Below are 22,734 nucleotides of genomic sequence, written 5' to 3' on the forward strand. Positions count from 1 at the left end.
GTAAGGCCAGACACTATAAAACTCTTAAGAGGAAAGTATAGGCAGAACACTCTATGACATAAATCACAGCAAGATCCTTTTTGACCCACCTCCTAGAGAAAGGGAAATAAAGACAAAAATAAACAAATGTGACCTAATGAAACTAAAAAGCTTTTGCATAGCAAAGGAAACCATAAAAAAGACGAAAGGACAACCCTCAGAATGGGAGAAAGCATTTGCAAATGAAGCAACTGACCAAGGATTAATCTCCAAAATATAGAAGCAGCTCATGCAGGTGAATATCAAAAAAACAAACAACCCAATCCAAAAATGGGCAGACAACTTACATAGACATTTCTCCAAGGAAGATATACACATCGACAACAAGCATGTGAAAGGATGCTCAAAATCACTAATCATTAGAGAAATGCAAATCAAAACTACGAGGTATCACCTCACATCTGTTAGAATGGCCATCATCAAAAAATCTACAAACAATAAATGCTGGAAAGGATGTGGAGAACAGGGAACACTCCTGCACTGTTGGTGGGAATGTAAACTGATACAGCCACTATGGAGAACAGTATGGAGGTTCCTTAAAAAACTAAATATAGAACAACCATACGACCCAGCAATCCCACTACTGGGCATATACCCTGAGAAAACCATAATTCAAAAAGAGTCATGTACCACAGTGTTCACTGCAGCTCTATTTACAATAGCCTGGAGATGGAAACAACCTAAGTGTCCATCATCGCATGAATGGATAAAGAAGATGTGGCACATATATACAATGGAATATTACTCAGCCATAAAAAGAAACGAAATTGAGCTATTTGTAATGAGGTGGATAGACCTAGAGTCTGTCATACAGAGTGAAGTAAGTCAGAAAGAGAAAGACAAATACCGTATGCTAACACATATATATGGAATTTAAGAAAAAAAATATCATGAAGCATCTAGGGGTAAGACAGGAATACAGACACAGACCTACTAGAGAATGGACTTGAGGATATGGGGAGTGGGAAGGGTAAGCTGTGACAAAGCGAGAGAGAGGCATGGACATATATACACTACCAAACGTAAAATAGATAGCTTGTGGGAAGCAGCCGCAAAGCATGGGGAGATCAGCTCAGTGCTTTCTGACCACACAGAGTGGTGGGATAGGGAGGGTGGGAGGGAGGGAGGTGCAAAGGGAAGAGATATGGGGACATATGTATATGTATAACTGATTCACTTTGTTATAAAGCAGAAACTAACACAGCATTGTAAAGCAATTATACTCCAATAAAAATGTTAAAACAAATCAAAAAAAAGAAAAAAGAAAAAACAACATAGACAAAAGCAACAATATAAAAAACATACCTAGAAAGAAACCATACAAAAATGTATATAATCTACATGGAGGCAACAATAAGAATTTCCTGATTGACGTAGGAAAAAGAAGTCTCAACCAGAATAGTATGTTATGTGTACTCGTGAGGCACAGATATCGTAAGAATATCGATTTTGCTTAATTCATTTACAGATTTAGTACCTTATCCATAGCAGCTGATGACAATCAAACATGGGCTACTCTTTCCTGTACCCAGAATCAACCATGGAAAAATTATAGAAGGAATAAAGAAAAAACATTAACAACAGCAAAAACACAAAACTAAATAATCCCTGAGGGGCAATAAGTCTCCACTGAACTAGAACCTGAGTGTGGGCATGTAGGGGGATGCCCTGAATTCAAGACAGGTCTGTAGCCTGCAAGAGAGGCAGATGACAGGATTGATTAGAGAAAAGCCTTTAAACTTGAGCCCTTGATTCTTCCACTGTGCTCTGGGACCATGAATCTCTACTGCTTCACTGAAGGAACCTGAGGCAGCATTTCAGAGCCTGCATGCCAGGAGCATGGGACACCAAAGATTGGGCTGGATGTGGCAGTGTGGTCCATAGACTGTGAAATAACCATCTGAAACTTTGTTCGTGGATGGCAACTGGCCTTTTTAAATGATTGTCTTAATAGACTATCACACACGGACTCAAAGAGAAAAGCAAGTAACACAGCACTTGTACAAAAGGACAGAAATTCATTTCTGAACTTCTGGGCAATGCCCCTGATGTAAACAAAGAGAGACCACAGTGAGAACTGTCAGGCTAAGGCGCCCCCTCACTAACTCCTCTGGGATTCTGTGGGGCATGGTTGGGGACAGGGATGGATTCATACCAGAGAAGGAAGGAATCGCAGGCCCTGCCAGCAGTCAACGTGAGGACCCTGAGTGAGACCTGACGGGCTCCAAACCACAGAAGAGAGTCTCGCCTCCTTTCCCCTCAGCTCATCTTACCTGCAGCAGCCATCTCTGGGAGGCTCCAGGCAGAAGTGTCCAGATGAGATGTGCCTGCACTTCACACCAGCAGTCTCAGGGAGTTGATGTCTTTGATGTGAGGCCTTGGCCTCAGGTCAGCAGACGGGAGGTAGCCCAGCACCTACAGGGAGTCAAGAGAAGACACTGAGGGAGGATTGAGAGCACCATCCACCATAGAAGAGGGGGCCCCAAAGAGCCCTCACTGTCAGTCTCGGGGGACCCAGGCATGGCTGTGAGGCTCAGGCCCCCAGATACTTCCGGCTGGGGGTGCCGACAGAAATGAGAGTCAAGGTGTGATGCCTGCTGACTCAGCTCAGCAGAGGGAAAAGTCCCAGGATCTGCCAAGAGTCAACGAAAGGCCCTGGTGCCAGGCCTCCGGGAAGCTCCCCTGGAACCACCCTCCGACCCCCTTCCCGCCCCGCCCCGCCCCGCCCCGCCCCCAGCCCCCCCATGCTGTGCTCCTGGAGCCCAGATGCGCATGACCGGATGTGACGTCCTCCTACACACGCGGTGGGGGCGACGCCATTGTTGAGAGCTGCCGTCCGGCGAGGGTGAGCCGCAGGAGGAATCCCACATCTCTTCAGGTGTCAAAGTGTGAGGTAACCCCAGTTAGAAGTGCGGGGACGCCCCCGACACCCCCAATCCCCTTTCCCTCCGAAAAGAGGCGGCCACACAGGCCCCGCCCACCCCGCCCCTGCTCTCGGCCCGAGAGCCTCGGGCCTGGCCGTTAGGCCCAAAGTCCATCCGCTTCCCCCACGGGGTCTCGGGCAAGGAAGGCCTCGCTCTGAGGCTGGTGGACCCTGGGTCACCTCAGTTGAGGGAGCGTCCCAGGCCCTGTGAAGGACGGGACCCCTGTGGGGACCGAGGGGCTCCACACCCCAAAATGGCGGCCACGCAGACCCCGCCCCTGACATTGGCCTGGGAGCCTCCGGGCAGGTCTAAAGACTGAGGGGCGCCCTCAGTGCGAACGCGGACGGACGGACAGACGCGGGACCCAGGGAGGAGGGGGCCTTGTTCTGAGGGGCTGGCCGCAGGTCAGCAGAGGGAGGATTTCCAGGGCACGGGAGGAGTCAGGGTGAGGACCGTCCTCCCCGTCGCAAGGGCACCTCAGGACCCCTCCCCTGTTGTCAGCCGCTTCCTTCTGGCCACACGCGGATTAGGGAGGGCTGCTGTCTGAGAGGGGAGGTGCAGGCCAGCAGAAGGCGCGTCCCTAAGCACTGCCAAGAGTCAGCCCAAGCCCCTGAGTGAGGGCCAGTGGGGCCGCCAGCCACAGGGCCTCGACCTGTCTGCCGCACGCTGCAGGCTTGGTAAAACTCTGCCTCGTGCGGCCGCCTGGTCACCCTCACTGCCTCCTAGTGAGACTCAGGGAGGTGCCGGCACTGGTGCGAGCAGATGGCCCTCGGGGCAAGAGAGGAGCTCCAGGCTGCACCGGCCGTCCAGGGAGGACCCCGAGTGAGGACTAAGGGAGTCACCCACCCCGAAGAGAAGGGACCAGAGAGAACATGGCCTGTCCCCTCCTGTCAACGCTTAAACTCCCAAGAAAGGACTGTCAGGCCGAGACTGCCCGTAATTTCCTCTGCCAGGTCCAAGGGAGGTTAGAGCTTTGTTCTGAAGGGGCAGCCACGAGGCAGCAGAAGGGAGGGTTCCAGGACCCTTCGGTGGTGGGCTGAACGCTCCCTCCTTTCCTCCTCCTGGGTGTCACGGAAGATGGTGGTGTCAACTTCAGAGCAGCAGAGGGCATGGGGTGGGGGGGGTGGGGGAGTCTTGCCAACAACTGTCATCCTGACTCTGAATGGGAACCGCGGGGACCTACCTCCCCTGCCAGCCCCCGCTGTCACCCCCGTACCGCCCAGGCAGGGCTGGCTGGCTGTGCCCCAAGGCTCACTCGACCGTCCTCCACAGGGCTCTCAGGGGACAGGCTGAGCAGGAGAACAGGAGCCCTGTGGGCCCTCGGGCAGTGCCCTCAAGGACCCTGCAGAGGCGGCCTTGGTTAAAGCCAGGGAGGACTCTCCCCGCTGAAGGTGCTCACAGCATCTCCTTGTCCCTCCCGCAGGTGCCCTCGTTGCCTGCCTTCCTGCCCACACTCCCGCCTGCTGGCCCTGACCTGTGTCATCATGCCTCGGGGCCAGAAGAGCAAGCGCCGTGCCCAGGAGAAACGCCGCCAGGCCCGGGGGGAGACTCAGAGTCTCAAGGGTGCCCAGGCCATTGAGGCGGCAGCGGCGGTGGCAGAGATAGAAGAGTTGCCCTCCTCCCCCGCTTCTGTTTCTCGGGGTACTTCCCCGAGCTCCTCTGTTGCTGGCACTCGCCAGGAGCCTCAGGGAGGCCCAGCCACGAGCTCTCGTGATGCAGGGTTTTCATGCCCAGGATCTGAAGAGGGTGCCCAGAGCCAAGACGAGAAAAGTGCAAGTACCGCCCAGGACGCACCTTCTGTTCACAGCACTTACAGCGATCCTCTGAACAAGGAAGAAGGCAAGTTGCTGCAGTTCCTGCTGGAGAAGTACAAGACGAAGGAGCCCATCTCAAAGGCAGCAATGCTGAAGGCTGTCACCAGGAAGTACAAGAAGCACTTCCCTGAGATCCTCAGGAGAGCTTCTGAGTGCCTGGAGCTGCTCTTTGGCCTCGAGCTGAAGGAACTCGACGTCAAAAGTCACTCCTACATCCTCATCAGAAAGCTGGCCGTCCCCAGCGAGGGAAGTCCGAGTGATGAGTCGGGGATGCCCACGTCCGGTCTCCTGATGATTCTCCTGGGCATGATCTTCACAAACGGCAACCGGGCCACCGAGGAGGAGCTCTGGGAATTCCTCAATGCGTTGGGTTTGTATGCTGGGAGTAGCCACTTCATCTTTGGGGAGCCCAAGAAGCTCATCATACATTTCCTGCAGCAGAAGTACCTGACGTACCGCCAGGTGCCCAACAGCGATCCTCCGTGCTATGAGTTCCTGTGGGGCCCGAGAGCCGATGCTGAAACCAGCAAGATGGAAGTGCTAGAGTTTATGACCAAGAGGGTTCGTAATGACCCCAGTGCCTTCCCAGATCTCTATGAGGAGGCTCTGAAAGATGAGGAAGAGAGAGCGAGAGTGAGAGCCGCGGCCAGGGCTGCAGCTGTTGCTGAGGGCAGGGCACCTTCCAGGGCCAAGGCCTGCAGCTCCTCCCACATGTAGGGAGGGAGGCCGCGGGCAGACTGCTCACTTTGTTTTGGAAGAGAGCAGTCAGGCTCCTAAATAGTGCAGAGTAGTAGGGGTGGAGGGAACAAAGTATAGATCTCGTTTATCTTCCTGTTTTACACTAGTAACTTCTATATATTATTGATTGATTTATTTAGGTTTTTTCAAATGTTTTTTCTTGTAATAGTGTGTTTTCTTAAGAATACGAATACGTGAATGACATTACTTGCATACTTATTGCTGTTTAAAGAGTTCTAAAGTTACAGTTTTGGTATATATAAAAGAAATTCACAAACCATCTATATTTTCTGTATGATCCAGAAGTAGAAAACATGGCAGTGCAATAGAGATTTTCATGGAAGTGTGAAAGGCGACCACAGAAAATATTTAGAAACAAAAAATGGAGAAAACACAGTAAAAGGTATTTAATTCATGGTTTGCCTTATTTCTTTGAAACTTTCTTTTGGTAGAAATAAAAGATACTTTGACTGATTTAGCTCATTTGTGAGTATTTGTTTCTTTTGTCTTGGTGCACTGCATATTCTCTGCCACCTACTGGATTAAAAATAAACTCTGATGGGAGGGTGGTATTTTGGGGGTTCATAATAATCATATCATAACTGCCATTCATCAAAAACCCAACATTTCTTAATGAGTATGCCACTGCTTTCCATGTAGTACATAACATTCCAGCATTCATGCAGGATAGGATTTACTAGACTCCCTTTATAGGTGAATAACTTGCAAATTTCTCAAGTTCACAAGACTGATTAAGGGACCTTACTGGGTCTAGTCCCCTGGCCTGGAATCGTCTAGAGCCTACACTCTTCCACTCCTCCCAGCCTAAGCCAGACCTTACGTCTTTTAATTCATTTTTCTTCTCACCACTCCAAAATGTATCTCATGGGATAAAAGCGGCTCTGTTCCCAAAGCACTGTTTTGGAATACAGTAATAGTAACGCTGAATAAGTGAATGGTATAAGTAAAAAAGAAATTTTTGGTGACAATGGGGTCTTCTACATATGCAACGTCAGATACCCTGAAAAGATCAGCATCTCCTCGTTTACTCTTCAAGTTTCTCAGGGACATAAAAGCCTTGGTTTAAGAGCTGTGTCCTCAGGTCAGTGGAGGGAGGAGTCCCAGCCTCTGAGAGTTCTCAAGGTGAGGACCTTAGAACAGAAGGGGGCCCCACAAGGTATACCCTGCTTTCTCCCTTCTGTGGCCATGCGCAGAGCTGTCTGTCTGAAGGTACCCCTTCTCCTCCTCCGGGGCAAGGGTGGAGAGGTTCTCAGGGAGGTGAGTTCCTTGGTCTTGTGGCAGCATCTCCAATTCTGCCCAGGTAGGAGATCCTAACAGGCCTTAATTTGCTTCAGGGTGAGGACACTGGGTGCTGATGAGTGGACTCCCCATAACAAAGGGGGACCACACAGAGGCCCCTGGCAGGGGTAGCCAGGGAATAGGTCTCTTACCTCCCCTTCTGGTGTCTCAGGAAGGTGAAAGCCTTGGCTTGAGGCTGGCAGACAGACAGTAGGGAGGGTGGAGTCCCATATGCTACCTGAAGTCAAGGTAAGAAACCTGAGTTAGGACTGAGGGGCCACTGACTCCAGAAGAGTGGGGCCTTGTAAAATCCTGCTCCTCAGAAGACCCCAACAGCTTTGGACAGATCTGGTTCATCCTGACTTCCAATTCAGAATTTCCAAGAAGGTAATGCCTTTGTTCTGAGGAGCACAGCTTCAGGGGAGTGGAGGGTGGAGTCCTGGGTCTGGTCAGGCCTCACGATGAGGACCCTGAATGAGGAGCAAGAGGACCACTCACTCCAGAACAGAGGAGAATGCAGAGTCCCACCCCTGACGTCAGCCCCAGGAGGCCCAGGACAAAGCTTTCTGGCTGGCGTGCCCCCTCTTTCCACTGGGGGTGGTCTCAGGGAGGCGAGGGCCTTGGTCTATGGGGAACAGCCTCACTCAGTAGAGACTGGAAATCTAGTGTCTCTAAATGGGGATAGAGGGACTCCACGTAGAACACAGCCCTGCCACTGGACGCCTCCCCTTGGCAAAGCCAGGAATGTTGGCATGATGCGCCCCACACCTTTCCTTTTAGAGCGTCTCAGGTAGATGAGGCACTTGGTCTCAGGGGCCAGCCTCAGGTGAGCACAGGGAGGAATTCCAGGTCATGCCAAGAGCCAAGCACAGGACCACGAGGACTGAGGGAACCACCCAAATCATAAAAGTGGGGACGCCACAGAATCCCTCCCTTACTGTCGGCCATGAGTGACCACAGGCAGTCATGCCCACGTGAGGCAACCCTCACATCCTCCTAGGTGGTCTCAGGGAATTAAAGGCTGCAGTATGAGGGCACAGGCCTCTCTAGGTCACGGGAAGAGTCAGCGTAAGGGCTCCGAGTGAGGACCAAGGGGAACACCCAACTGAAAAGAGAGAGGAACACATGCACAGCCCCACCACCCTCTCGGCCCTGGGAAGCCCCAGGCAGGGGCAGTTCCATGTGTCACCCACTTGCTTCCAGCTCCGGAGGACTCGGGTCAGTAGAGGGAAGAGTGAGTCCCAGATCCTGACAGACTGAGGACTACTCAGGTCACAGACCCCAGCAGAGTGGAGCCCGGAGAATCCTGCCCTCTGCTGTTAGTCCTCAGAAGCCCCTGAGAAATAGCTGTGGCTACACGTGGCCTACTCTGACTTCTACTTCTGGGGACTCAGGGTGGTGAGGACTTTGCTCTGAGGCTGGCTGACTCAGCATAGGGGAAATTTCCAGGTTGTGCTAGGAGTTGGGGTGAGGACCTAAGGCTGGAGTGGAGCGTGAAAACCATAACAATGGGGGCAGCACATCATCTCTCCCCTGCTGTCAGTCCTGGGAGACGCCTGGATAGATGTCAGGCCGAGCAGAGGCAACCCTTAACTCCTCCCGGGGTGACAAAGAAGTGAGCACAGTAATAGGTGAAGAGAAGGAGAAATTATAGGTCTTCCCAGGAGTCAAACCGAGGAGGCTGCGTGAGGACTGGTGCGGCCAACCATCATAAGGCCTGGGTTTGCCTGCCACAGCTTTCTGCCTTCAGAGACCACAGGTAGATGTGGGAAATCAGGCTACCCTCACCTTCTTCTATTGGGTCTCAGAGAGCTGTGGGCCTTTCTATGAGCACATGTCCTCAGGTAAAGAGAGAGGAGCCACAGGCCTTCCCAGGAGTCAAACTGAGAACCCTGAGTGACGACTAAGGGGAACACGCCCCACCCCCTGAGCTGTGGGGACGACAAAGAGTCTAGCCTTGCCCCTGCTTTCAGCACTTGAAGGCTCAGGACAGGGCAGTCGGGCCGAGGCTCCTTTACATCAGGTCTAAGGGAGGTGAGATCCTCAGCCTGAAGGTAAAGCCATTAGAGGGCAGAAGGGTGGGTCCCAGGCCCTACGTGAAGCCAACTGAGAGCAGTGAATAGGGACTGAGGACCCAGTGATCCCAGGAGAGAAAGGACTCCACAGAGCTGTCAGCACTGTGTTCCCCCTGTCAGGGCGGTGAGCTGGGGCACCCCTCACTTCCTCCTCATGGGTCCCCGGGACCACCGAGGTGTCAACGGCAGAGCAACAGAGGGGAGGAAGCCCAGGCCCTGGCTGCCGTCCATCTAAAGACCCTGAAGATGAACTGAGCGGACTCCCCGCCCTAGAACACGGAAGGTCCCACTGGCAGCCCCTTCTGTCACCCCTGTACCGCCCAGGCAGGGCTGGCTGGCTGGCTGTGCCCCAAGGCTCACTCGACCGTCCTCCACAGGGCTCTCAGGGGACAGGCTGAGCAGGAGAACAGGAGCCCTGTGGGCCCTCGGGCAGTGCCCTCAAGGACCCTGCAGAGGCGGCCTTGGTTAAAGCCAGGGAGGACTCTCCCCGCTGAAGGTGCTCACAGCATCTCCTTGTCCCTCCCGCAGGTGCCCTCGTTGCCTGCCTTCCTGCCCACACTCCCGCCTGCTGGCCCTGACCTGTGTCATCATGCCTCGGGGCCAGAAGAGCAAGCGCCGTGCCCGGGAGAAACGCCGCCAGGCCCGGGGGAACACTCAGAGGCTCAAGGGTTTCCAGGCCACTGAGGCGGCGGCGGTGGCAGAGATAGAAGAGTCGCCCTCGTCCCCCGCTTCTGTTTCTCGGGGTACTTCCCCGAGCTCCTCTGTTGCTGGCACTCGCCAGGAGCCTCAGGGAGCCCCAGCCACGAGCTCTCATGCTGCAGGGGTTTCATGCCCAGGATCTGAAGAGGGTGCCCAGAGCCAAGGTGAGGATAGCGAGTCACAGATGAGCGGGCCTGCCCCATCCTGGACGGTTCGCCTTTCCCTCCCCTACCTGGACACTGGTGGTTGCAGCATGCCCAGAGAGCCTCCCTCTCGTGGTCAAGGACCACTGCTAGGTTTCCAGCCATACCTGGACCAAGCAAGACAAAACCGCCAGCACAGGTTGACGCAGGCGCACCAAGACCTAAAAGGTGACTCAAGGTAACCCCGGGTTCATTATGCCTCATTTGTAATAACTTAGCATTGCGGCTTTTGCTTCCCCGCCCCACCCCATGGGTTCTGCTTGGGTGCTTACGGGTAAGTGCCTGCATATTAGCAGGAAAGTTATATAACCTAAAGCTGTCAATCGATTTGTCACTCAAATAACACAGGACACAGGGAGGGACCACCACTCTACAAAACACAGCCCTACCCCATTGCGGGGCTGCTTCTGGTTTCCAGACAGCCCGCTCTCCTGCTTTCTCGGGAGTGTACTTCTGCTCTGCTTAACTGAACTCTTGCTACTTAAAACTGCTCTACGCCTCTCGATTGAATTCTTCCTCCTTGGGAGGGCAAGAACCAAGGAAATCGCCATTCTGCTGGTGACAATATGGATCACATATCCATTACTTTTATCAGGTACAACTTAAAGTTTTGATATTTCATAAAACAAATTTAGAAACCTTCCATTTTTTTACGACCTAGAACAAGAAAACACAGCAATGGAAGAGGGATTTCCATGGAACTGTGAATAGACTCGGCAGTAAAATAATGTGGGTCAAGTAAAAAAAGAAAAGAAAAAGAGTAAATGGTGGTACATTTTTGGTTTCTCTTATTCTTTTAGTGCTTCTTTTTGTAAAATTGAAAGATGCTTTCTTAGATTATTCAAGACTGTGAGAGAAATTAAACAATAATAAAGTAGACATCTTTATCGTTGCCACTCTTATTCCCAACCATTAATTGAGCATCTACTCTTTGGAAGGCTCCATGGCAGAACTGGGGATGGTAAGAAAAAGAAGACTGAGCCACTGTCCATAGAACTTTAGAGCCTAGGAGCTGCTGCCATATCAAGAAGACGGTGAGACACGCTCTAAGACCTAAATAAATGACAAGTTAAAACAAGGGGTGAGAAAGAGGAGGTTCCAGACGAGAGCAGTAAAGCGTAAATGCTCTGAAGCAAGGAAGTCTGGAGCTTTGGGACACTGCAGTTCCCTTGAGGAGGTGACTTTAAGTTAGGCGGGATGGTGGGCTAAATGGGGCTGAGTGAATTGTGGTGGGGGAGGGTGGGACCCTTAGATGGTGGGCCTCAGAGTTGAGAGACTCAAGACTGGAATGGAAGATTACCCTGAATTTTTACTTTGGGACTGTGGGTAAAACAGAGAGAATCTCCACCCGGGGCAGGAATAAAATGGGTTCCATGTCCCTGTCCCAGTGCAGGTGAACACAGTGCACAAACTAGGTGTTTGAGTCCCATCGCCTCCAGGGAGTTTCTGAGAAACAAGGAGGATACTTCCTTGAAGTGAGATGTCAAGAAGCCACTGTGATAGCACTCTTTGCACTGGGGTCAAAGGGCCAGAGGCCACGCCATTAAAGGGATGTTCTACTACTTATCTTAAGTGTAATCTGGGGAACTCCAAATGAAGGCTACATTTTTGGTGGTGGTGGTGAAATTATAATGAAAATAGGGGTGGTTTGGATGAAAAGGCACCTGGGAGGGAAGTTGTTGGTCCTTGAAGCAAATTCTAGAACCTCTGAGTAGCATCTAGCTGGGAGAGATTCCTCTACACTCAAATGACATATTTACAAATGGGGAAATCTTACATAGTTTTACTGTCTAAGCAGTTTTGTTCGTTCCAAAGGTGCTGCGTATTTTCTGACATCTCATGAGATTAAAGAAAAAAATCCCCAAGAGTTGGTATTATGGTCTGGGGTCATAGTTATCGCCGTAATAAATGCCATTCTTGAGAGACCATTGTTGCAAGTGCTTTACAAACATCACGTATATTACAATAGCTCTACACGATAGGGCTTATCAGACTCACTTTACAGATGATGAACTTGCAATTTTCTCAAGTTCACAAGACTTGTGACAGAGCTGGGAATAGACCCTTGGTCTGAATTCGTCTAGAGGCCACACTGTTTCACTCTTCCCAGCCTGAGGCAGACCTAGTATCCTTTAATTCACCTGTCTCCTCACTACTTCAAACTCTATTTCAGGCAATTTAAAAAAAAAAAAAAAAAAAGGAAGCAAGCAAACAAAAAACCCTGTAGCCAAAGTACTATCAACAGTCCTGATGAAGGAAGGTTAATACAAGAATAAACCATAATTTGGGGATTGTCTGTGGGCTTCATTTATCTAGAGTCCTCCTGCCCCTCGCTCCAGGGTTCCTTGAAAGCTCACTGCCCTGGTTCCAGCACGTGTGTTCAGCTCCAGCACTTTCCCACGTTAGAGCTCCTTTCTCCTGAGACTTCCCCAGTGTGCCCTCAAGTCCAACTCTGGAATCTGTTAATGGTGCATTGAGACTGGCCTGTGAATAAATACACCAATGAGTGAGCTTACCTAGGGGATCAATATCCAAAGCCTCCCTCATAAGTTGGAGATGAGGACCTGAATAGACATTTCTACAAAGAGGATATACCAGTGTCCAAACAGTACATGAAAGATGCTCCATATCATTAGTCATTAGGGTAATGTATAAAAAAAAAAAAAGTGGGATACCATTTCACTAGGTTGGTTATAAAAATGGAAAATAACAAGTGTTTGCGAGGATATGAAGAAACTGGATCCCTCATACATTGCTGGGAAGAATGTAAAATGGTTCAGCCTCTTTGGAAAACAGTTTGGTAGTTCCTCAAATTTAAACAAAGAATTACCGTATGACCCAGCAATTCCATTCCTAGGTATATAACCAAAATAACTTAAAAATTGTATTCAAACAAATCTTTGTACCCAAATATTCAAAGGAGCATTATTCATAAAAGCCAAAAAATGCAAACAACCCAAAATTTCCATCACTGAATGAACGGACAGACAAAATGTGGTATATTCTTACAATGGAATATTATTCAGTCATAAAAAGGAATGAAGTCCAGATAACTGAGAGACCATGGATGAACCTTGGAGACATTATGATAAATGATAAATGAAAGGAGTCAGAAACAAAAGGTCACATGTTATATGACACCATTTACATGAATTATCCAGGATAAGCAAATTCATAGAGACAGAAAGCAGATTGATGGTTGCCCAGAGCTAGGGAGAGGTATGAATGAGAAGTAACTTTTTGAAGGGTAAGAGGCTATGTAAGCAGATAGGGTAGGCGTTCCCTGGAGAAAGAGAACCAGGCATGGCTCTCTTGACATAAGAGAAGCCATTTTTGGCCTAAGCCATTTTGTGATCTAAGCCATTTTAAGATCATTTTGTGAAACAATGTTTGCCCTTGAACACACCTCCGTAGTAATGATCTTAAGGGAATAAAAGAATGCAGCAACCAAAGACTGTTATCAGGCAGGAGTAGTAACAGTAGCAAAGGTAATAAGTCAGTTGTTAAGACTCCCAGTCTTTTCAAGGGTAAAGATTAGCCTGAAGCACAATCTTCAGCTGTTCTGCAGAATTCAAACCCCCCTCGAATGATCAACCACCACCAGATCAACTGCAACCGAAGGAATGATGACGGTAATCTTTTCTGACCCTTGTGACTTCAAACCCCTATAAAGCTCGGACTCTGTTGACCTTTGCCCCAACTCTATGCTGAATTCTCCTCTGCTCAAGCCCCTTCATGAATATGCATGTACCCTTAGCTTCAAACTTCCCCAGTTCTGCTGTCCAGGGAAACACTGCTTTGGGAAAGATCCCCAGGGTTCTCCTGCCTTGCTGCAAGTAATAAATCCTTCTTTCTCCTGCTCTTTGACTTGGCTATGTATTTGGCTCGACACCCACCAAGAGGCAAACCCAGTTTTCGGGGAGCAGTTACCTTTTGGAATGAGGAATAGGTTTGGAACAAGAGAGAGGCGGTGATTGTACAACATTGTGAATGCAGTAATGCCACTGAATTATTCACTTTAAAATGTTATGTGGATATATATCAATGAGTTATATTTTTAATATTATATATAATACAGTCAATAGATTGATTGATCCCACTATACATATACTATGTATAATATATAAGTATATGTATGTATGTAAAATCAGTGGAATGATAGAATCAGATAGAATGAGAGAATTACCATTCTACAGCCCCTAATGGATTAACGGATAAGGGGAAAGACCCTCACCAACTGTCAATACCACCAGGAAGCAGAAAACAGACACTATGTGTCTCCTAATGGAAGCACACAGCTTTGTCTCAGGAGTGAACTTGCCAATAAACAAACTGGTAAATCAATAAGCCTTAATCTGAACAAGCTGTTTCCTACAATTATTGAGGATTCTTGATGCTGAGGTTCCAGGTATATTGGGTTCATTACTTTATTCTCTGTAATGTTGTATATGATTGTTTTTATTATAAATATCATGCCTTTAAATTTGAAAACCCAAGTAAAATGGAACAATTTTTAGCAAACTATAAATCACTAAAGTGAAAATGTAGTCCAAACCCAGAGCAGCATCAAAATGTTCCAGGACAATCCAGGTTTGGAGCCCCCTCACACCAAATGATCAGGGAAAAACTAATCACCATCTTATTTGAATTCTTCCAAAGCATACAGAAAGGTAGAAAACGGATCAACCATTTTAATAGGGTAGCCCTCCTTGATACAAAGTCCAGATAAGAATGCCCCAATATAAGGATACTCACACATAACCATGTGATTAAATGAAGAAATGGGCTATGACTAAGGAACACAAAGATATCATATTAGAAAACACTGATCGTTGGAAATCACTGCATTAACAGAGAAAGGAGAAAATGCATTTCTAAAGGGAAAGAATATTTGTCTCTACACTTCTATTCTCAAGCCTGTTGACACCAAATGTATGGGTTTTGTGTTTTGTTTTCTTTTGCTCACACAAACCAATTCTCTACCACCAGCTGAGTATCCTACAATTCAATTCTGACAATATCTACCTGCAGTTAGCATCAGATCCCACAAGGTAAGGGCTCATTCCCACAAGATTGCCCTACACTTAATCCAAACCCAGGTCTCCCATAATTCTGACTGACAGGCTATAAGTTGGGGACTCCCACAACCCCCTCCCTGGGTTTGGTAATTTTCTAAAATGGCTCAAAGAACTCAAGGAAACAGGGTACTTACTAGATTACTGGATTATTATAAAAGGATGTGACTCCCTAACAGCCAAATGGAAGAGATGCATAGAGTGAGGTGTGGGGAAGGGGTGTGGAGCTCTCATGCCCTCTCCAGCTGCATCACCCTCATAGCACCTACATGCGTTCAGCAAACTGGAAGCTCTCCAGACCATTTTGGTTAGGATTCTTAGGCAGGCTTCATTACACAGGCATGCTTAATTAAATCATTGGCCACTGGTAATTAAGTCAATCTCCAGCCCTCCTTCCCTCAGAGGTCAGAGGGTAGGACTGAAAGTTCCTAGCCCCTGATCACATGGTGGGTCCCCCAGGCAGCCCCCCCAGGCAGCCCCCCACCCTTAGGGGCTTTCCAAAAGTCACCTCATTAACCTAAGCTCAGGAGTGGTTGAAAGGGGCTTGTTACCAGTAGCATGAAACACTCCTTTCACCTTTCTTGCTCTTTTCACTTAGGAAACCCCAACAGTTTTAGCAGCTCTGGGGACAAAGACCACATATATATTTATTAGTATAAATCACAATATCACAATTTAATTATGTGCAGGGGTAAAGAAAGGGCCTTTGATAAAAATTTTACACCAGTCCATGGTAATAACTTTTCGCAAACTCACATTAGTAGGGAATTTCTCTTCTGTAAAATCCATACGTATTAAGCATACTTAAATGTGGAATGTTATCAGAATTCCCAATAAAATAAGAAATGAGACACGGATATATGGTACCGTCTCTACTATTTGACAAGAATTTTCCTGCTCTGAACATCTTGGAAGTCATCACTCCCATCCTCACAATGACAAAGAGCTGAACAAACTGAACATCAACAACTCTTCTTACATCCATCAGAGAATTGAAGTTACAGGGAAAACCAATGCTTCAAAACTGAAGATGCAGGCAAATAACAGGGAATCACAGCTCACTGGGAGCTGAAAGTCCTGGATCCAGGAAGGAGTAGAAAAATTTACATTGTACTTGATGCAACACTGGAAGCTATGTGTGACAAGCTTCAGAGCCCAAAACTCCTAGGAGCCGAGTCTTAGGGGAGCCCACACACTTCTGTGAGTTTTACCTTCTGGGGTCCTAACAGGTTCTCACGGTAAAGATCCAAGAAAAATTTCCTCATGCTTCTGGTATGAGGGGGACATAAACCCTTTTGAAATACACCTAGGAAAAAGGAACCATTTTGAAACACAGGCCCAGATGTTTCTGTTCTGTGTACTCTCCTAAACCAACTACCTTGGATGAAGGGAAAAGCCTAACTCCAGCCCCCTCCAGACTTCCTATGTCACGTAACAGGGGGGATAAAAGCTGAGAAGCATTTGTGAAGGCAATCGCCCAGGGGCACAGAGCCACTAAAACATGGACAGCTAATCACAGGATTATAGAACACTTCCTGTACACCTTACCACTGCATCAACAAGGTTCCAATATAACACCAGAGGATTCCTGCTGAAAGAACTGCAAGGCTTAGACTACTTATGAAGGTGTTCCTAGGGAAAACCACAGACAACAAGAACACTCAAGGAAATTGAAATCTCAGGCGCCTACAGTAAGAGCAAACAGTAAACACGATATAACTCTTATGCAGATAAACACAAACTCTCACGCTAAAGGCCCTTTAAATCGGTTCCTATTATCCAATACATTAAGTCCAGCCTTCAACGAAAAATTGTAAGATATGCTAAAAGGCAGAAAAGCACAGTCTGATTAAACAAAGCAAGTAAATGAACCACACTCAGATATAGGAGATAATTTGGAATATCAGACTAGGATTTTAGAATACTTATGATTCATACGCTAGGCCTCTAATGGAAAAAGTGAACAACATGCAAGAATAGTAGGTAATGTACGTAGAGAGATGGAAACTGTAGGAAAGCATCAAAAGGAAATGTGAGAAATCAAAAACATCATAACTGATGTGAAGAATACCACTGATAGGCTCACCAGTAGACTGCACATAGCCAAGGAAAGACTCAATGAAATTAAAGATATATGTTGATAGAAACCCCTCAAACTAAAAAAAAAAGAGAAAACAAAATATTTTTTAAAAAAGAAAAGAGTAACCAAGGATTGTGGAACAATTACAAGAGATGTAACATATGCATAGTGGGAATAATCTGAGAAGAAACAGAGAAAGAAGCAGAATTTTCAAAGTAATAATGACTGAGAATTTCCCCAAATTAATGACAGACACTAAACCACAGATCTAGGAAGCTCAGAAAACACCAAGCAGGATAAATAGAAAAAAAAATCTACACCTAGGCATATCATACTCAAACTGTAGAAAACCAAACAGAAAGAATTATTGAGACGGGTTAGAGAAGAAAAGAACTTATTATAGAGGAACAAGGGTAACAATTACCAAGATTTCTCTTCACAAACGATGCTATCAAGAAAAGACTACAGTTAAATTTTTAAAGCATTGAAATGAAAAACCCCAACAACAACAACAGCAAAAACACTACCACCAACCTAGAATTCTGTAGCCAGGGGGAGAAAATCCTTCAACAGTAATGAGAAATAAAGACTTTTTCTGACAGACAAAAACTGATGGAAATTTGTCACACAGATCTACTTTGCAAGAAATGTTAAAAGAAATTCTTCTGGGAAAAGGAAAATGATATAGGTCAGAAGCTTTGGCCAACGTAAAGAAAGGAAGAGAGTAACACAAGGAATAAATGAAGATAAAATAAAGCCTTTTATTTTTATTATTTTCTACTGATCAAAAAGGATAACTATTTCTTCAAAATAATTATATAACAGCAATGCATCCAGTGATTATACATTATGGATAAGAGAAATAAATGGCAGAAATGGTATACTTGCACTGTTACGAGATACTTGCACGAACTGTGAAGCAGGATGGTGTTATTTGAAAGAGGACTTGAATAAGTTGGAAATGTATAACGCAAACACTACAGAAACCACTAGAAATTTTTTAAAAGTATAACTGATATGCTAAAGAGGAGGAAAAATGGAATAACATTAAATCTTGAATTAAAACTAGAGAAGGCAGAAAAAGAGCAGGAGATTAAACAAGAAACAAAGAGTAAGCTCAATGAGTAGAAAACACTTACAAATGTGGTCAATGTTAATCCAGCTATATCAATAATCACTTTTAATGTGAATGCTCTAAATATACCAATTAAAAGGCAGAGATTGATAAAAAGAATGAAAACAAAGGAGACCTAACACTATGCTCTTTATAAGAAATCCACTTTAAATATAAAGATAAGGAATGATTAAAAGTAAAGGAATGGATACAATAGCCAGGTCATGTAAGCAACCTAAATGCCCATCGACAGATGGATGGATAAAGCAGATGTGGTACATATATACAATGGAATATTACTCAGCCATAAAAAGGAATGAAATTGGGTCATTTGTAGAGACGTGGATGGACCTAGGGACTATCATGCCGAGTGAAGTAAGTCAGAAAGAGAAAAACAAATATCGTATATTATGCATACATGTGGAATCTAGAAAAATGGTACAGATGAACTGGTCTGCAAGGCAGAAATAGATATGCAGATGTAGAGAACAAATGTATGGACACCAAGGGGGGCAAAGCCGGGGTGGGATGAATGGGGAGATTGAGATAGACATATATACACCAATATGTACAAAACAGATACCTAATAAGAACCTGCTGTATAAGAAAATAAAATGAAATAAATTTTTTTTTAAAAAGTAAAGGGATGGAGAAAACACTACCATGCTAACACGAGTGAAAAAAAAATCTGCTCTAGCTATATTTATTTCAGACAAAGCAGTATTCAGAACAAGAAAGTCAGGAATAAAGATGGGCATTACTTAATGATTAAATGGCCAGTGCTCAGAGAAATCATGGCAACCCTTAATGTCTATGCACCAAAAAATTCTGTTAAGATACATGAGGCAAACACTGGTGAGACAAATCTACTCTTACAGAAGGAGATGTCAACGCATTTCTTTTCATAATTGACAAATCCACTAGGCAGAAAATCAGTAAGGTGCAGTTGAACTGAAAAGCAACATCAATTAACTAGATCTAAATGACATTCATAGAATACTTAACAACAGCAGAAAGCACATTATTTTCAAGTCCACATGGAACATACACCAAGATAGATCACATTCTATGTCATAAAACACACATCATCAAATTTAAAAGAATATAAATGATACAAAGAATGATCTCATTCTGCGATGGAAATAAACTAGAAACTGATAACAAAACAATAGCAAGAAAATCAAGGGTATTTGGAGATTAAGCAATATACTTCTAAATAACACATGGGCCAAAGAGAAAATCTAATGAAAAATTTTAAAATATGTTTAACTCAATGAAAACAAAATTACAACTTATCAAAAGTTGTGCAATATAGCCAAACCAGTACTTAAAGGGACATGTATAGCATTGAACGTCTATACTAGAAAAATCTAAAATCACTAATTTCAGCTTCTACCTTAGTAAACTGGTGAAAGAAGAGAAAAAAAGCAGAGGAGGGCTTCCCTGGTGGCGCAGTGGTTGGGAGTCCGCCTGCCGATGCAGGGGACACGGGTTCGTGCCCCGGTCTGGGAGGATCCCACGTGCCGCGGAGCGGTTGGGCCCGTGAGCCGTGGCCGTTGAGCCTGCGCGTCCGGAGCCTGTGCTCCGCAACGGGAGAGGCCACAACAGTGAGAGGCCCACATACGGAAAAAAAAAAAAAAAAAAAAAAAAAAAAAAAAGCAGAGGAAAAAGAAATAAGAAATCAAAGCAGAAATCAATGACACTGAAGAAAGGGAAAAAAAATAAGAGAAAAACAACAAAACCAGAAGCTGTTTCTTTGAACATATCCAAAAGAAAAAAAAGAAAAAACAAGATAACATTCTAACCAGGCTACTCAAGGAAAATAAAAAGAGAGAAAACACCAATTAAATCGCTAATAGTAGAAATGAAAGAAGGGCCATCACTACTGATTCCACGGACATTAAAAGGAAAATAAATGAATGTTATAAACAACTCTATGCCTACAAATTTGAAAAGTTAAATCGACAAGTTGCTTGAAGATGCAATTTCCCAAAACTATACAAGGATAAATAGATCATCAGAATAGGTCTGTATCTATTAAAGAAATTTAATCTATAATTAATAAGCTTCCAATAAAGACAGCACCAGGTCCAGATGATTCCACTGATGAATTCTAACAAAAATTTAAGGAAGAAATGAAAACAATTCTCTACAATCTCTTCCAGAAAACGGAAGCAGAGCGGACACTTCCTAATTCATTCTATGAGGCCAGCACCACTCTAATGTCAAAACCAGAAAAAGAAATTAAAAGGAGAATTGACCACCAATATCTCTCATGAACATAGATGCAAATTCCCCAACAAAATATAAGCAAAACAAATCTAACAAGGTATAAAAGGAATTATATACCACAACTAAGTGGACCTTATTTCAGGTGTGCAACATTTGAAAATCAGTAATGCTAACTCATCATATCACTAGGCTAAAGAAAATAATCACATGATCCTATCAATGGATGAAGAAAAAATTTTGATAAAATCCAGTACCCATTCATTATAAAATTTCCCAGCAAACTAGAAGTAGAGAGGCATTGGCTCAGCTTCATATACTGAACAGAACATCTAAAAAAAAAAAAAAAACACAGGTAAAACATCCTACTTCATACTGAGAAGAGAGATGCTCTTACACTAAGATCAGGAACAAAGCTATGATATCCCTTCTCACCATGCCTATTCAACACTGTAATGGAAGTCCTAGCCAATGCAATAAGATAAGAGAAGGATGCAAAAGATATACAGATTTGAAAGGAAAAAATAAAACTGTTTTTGCTCACAGACGACCTAATTGTCTATGTAGGAAATCTCAAATAATCAACAACAAGAAAACTCCTGGTATTAATAAGCCAAGCTTAATATACAAGAGTCAATTGTTTTCCAATAAACAAATGGAACTAGCAATTGAAAAACCTAATGCCATTTACATTAGCACCAAAAAAAGATTGATGATAAATAATTCTTAGAAAAATAAGTATAAGATTTATATGAGAAATACACATGTCACTGAAAAAAATTAAAGAAGGTCTAAATAAATAGAGAAACACTCCATGTTCATAGATAGGAGGATGCAAGATTGTTGAGATGTCAGTTACTCCCAGCTTGATTTATATACTCAATACAATTCTGCTCAAAACTCCAGCAAGTTATTTTGTAGATAGCAACAAACAATCTGAAGTTTATATAAAAAATGAAAAGATCCATAATAACCAACTCAAATCAATACTAAAGAAGATCAAAGTCAGAGAACTGATATTACTGGATTTTAAAACGGACTTTAAAGCTACAATAATCAAGACCACATACTATTAGCAAAAGAAGAGACAAACAGACCAAGGCACAGAATAGAAAACCTAGAAACAGACCCCTCATACAGTCAACTGATCTTTAACAAAGGAGCAAAGGCAATTCAATAGAGAAAGGAGTCTTTGAACTCACAGTGCTGGGACAACTAGACATCCACATACAACAAAAAAGAATGTTGATACAGACTTTACATGCTGCAAAATAATTAACTCAAAATGGATCACAGACCTAAATGGGAAACTCAAAATTAAAAAAAATCCAGGGACTCCCATCACGGTCCAGTGGTTAAGACTGCACTTCCACTGCCGGGGGCATGGGTTTGATCCCTGGTCAGGGAACTAAGATCTTGCCTGCCATGTGGAGTGGGAAAACAAACAAACAAAAAAACAAACAAAACAGAAGGTAATATAGGAGAAAGTCTTGGGGTTGGCAATGAGATTTTAGACACAACACCAAAAGTACAATCCATGAAAGAGAAAAATGATAAGCTGAACTTCATTAAAATTAAAAACTTCTACTCTGTAAAAGGTACTACTAAGAGAATGAAAAACCGCAGACTGGGAAAAAATAATTGTAAGACACATATCTGATAATAAACATGAATCAAAAACATACAATGAACTCTAAAAAAACTCAACAATAAGAGAACAAAAAAGTCAATTTAACAGTGGTTAATAGAGCTGAAGAGACACCTCACCAAAAATATACACAGATGGCAAACAGCACACGAAAAGATGATCAACATCACATGTCTTCAGGGAATTTGGGATTAAAACAACAATGAGATACCTATTAATATGGCTAAAACAAAAAAAAAACACCTGACAATACCAAATGCTGGCAAGGATGGGGACCAATAGGAGCTCTCATTCAGTGCTAAAGGGAATGCAAAGTGATAGAGACACACTGCAAACTGTCTGGAAGTTTCTTTTAAGCTAAACATAATCTTATCATATGATCTAGCAATTAAACGCCTAGGTATTTACTCAAAAGAGTTGAAAACTTATGTCCATCCAAAAGCCTTCAAACAAATGTTAATAGTACACTAATTCATAGTTGCCAGAAACTGAAATCAACCAAGATGACCTTCAGCATATGAATGGGTAAACAAACTGTGGTAGTCCACAAGATGGAATGCTATTCAGCCATGAAAAGAAATGACATTTCAAACCACAAACAGATATAGAGAAACTTACATGTATATTGATTAGCAAAAGGAGCTAGTTTAAAAAGCCTACATATTGAGTTATTTGTAGTGAGGTGGATGGACCTAGAGTCTGTCATACAGAGTGAAGTAAGTCAGAAAGAGAAAAACAAATACTGTATGCTAACACATACATATGAAATCTAAGAAAAATAAATGGTCATGAAGAAC

General features: G+C 44.7%; 1 protein-coding gene across 1 annotated transcript; it reads left to right on the forward strand.

Moving 5' to 3' along the window:
- Window positions 1-4,447: 4,447 nt before the first annotated feature.
- LOC307069593 (melanoma-associated antigen B4-like) lies at window positions 4,448-5,494 on the forward strand (the record flags this gene model as incomplete). Its single annotated transcript, XM_079727977.1, has 1 exon — window positions 4,448-5,494. One exon carries the CDS (start codon window positions 4,448-4,450, stop codon window positions 5,492-5,494), a length of 1,047 nt encoding a protein of 348 aa, XP_079584103.1.
- Between the last annotated feature and the right edge of the window lie 17,240 nt (window positions 5,495-22,734).

This window comes from Hyperoodon ampullatus, assembly GCF_949752795.1.
Source record: "Hyperoodon ampullatus genome assembly, chromosome: X".
Lineage (NCBI taxonomy): Eukaryota > Metazoa > Chordata > Mammalia > Artiodactyla > Ziphiidae > Hyperoodon > Hyperoodon ampullatus.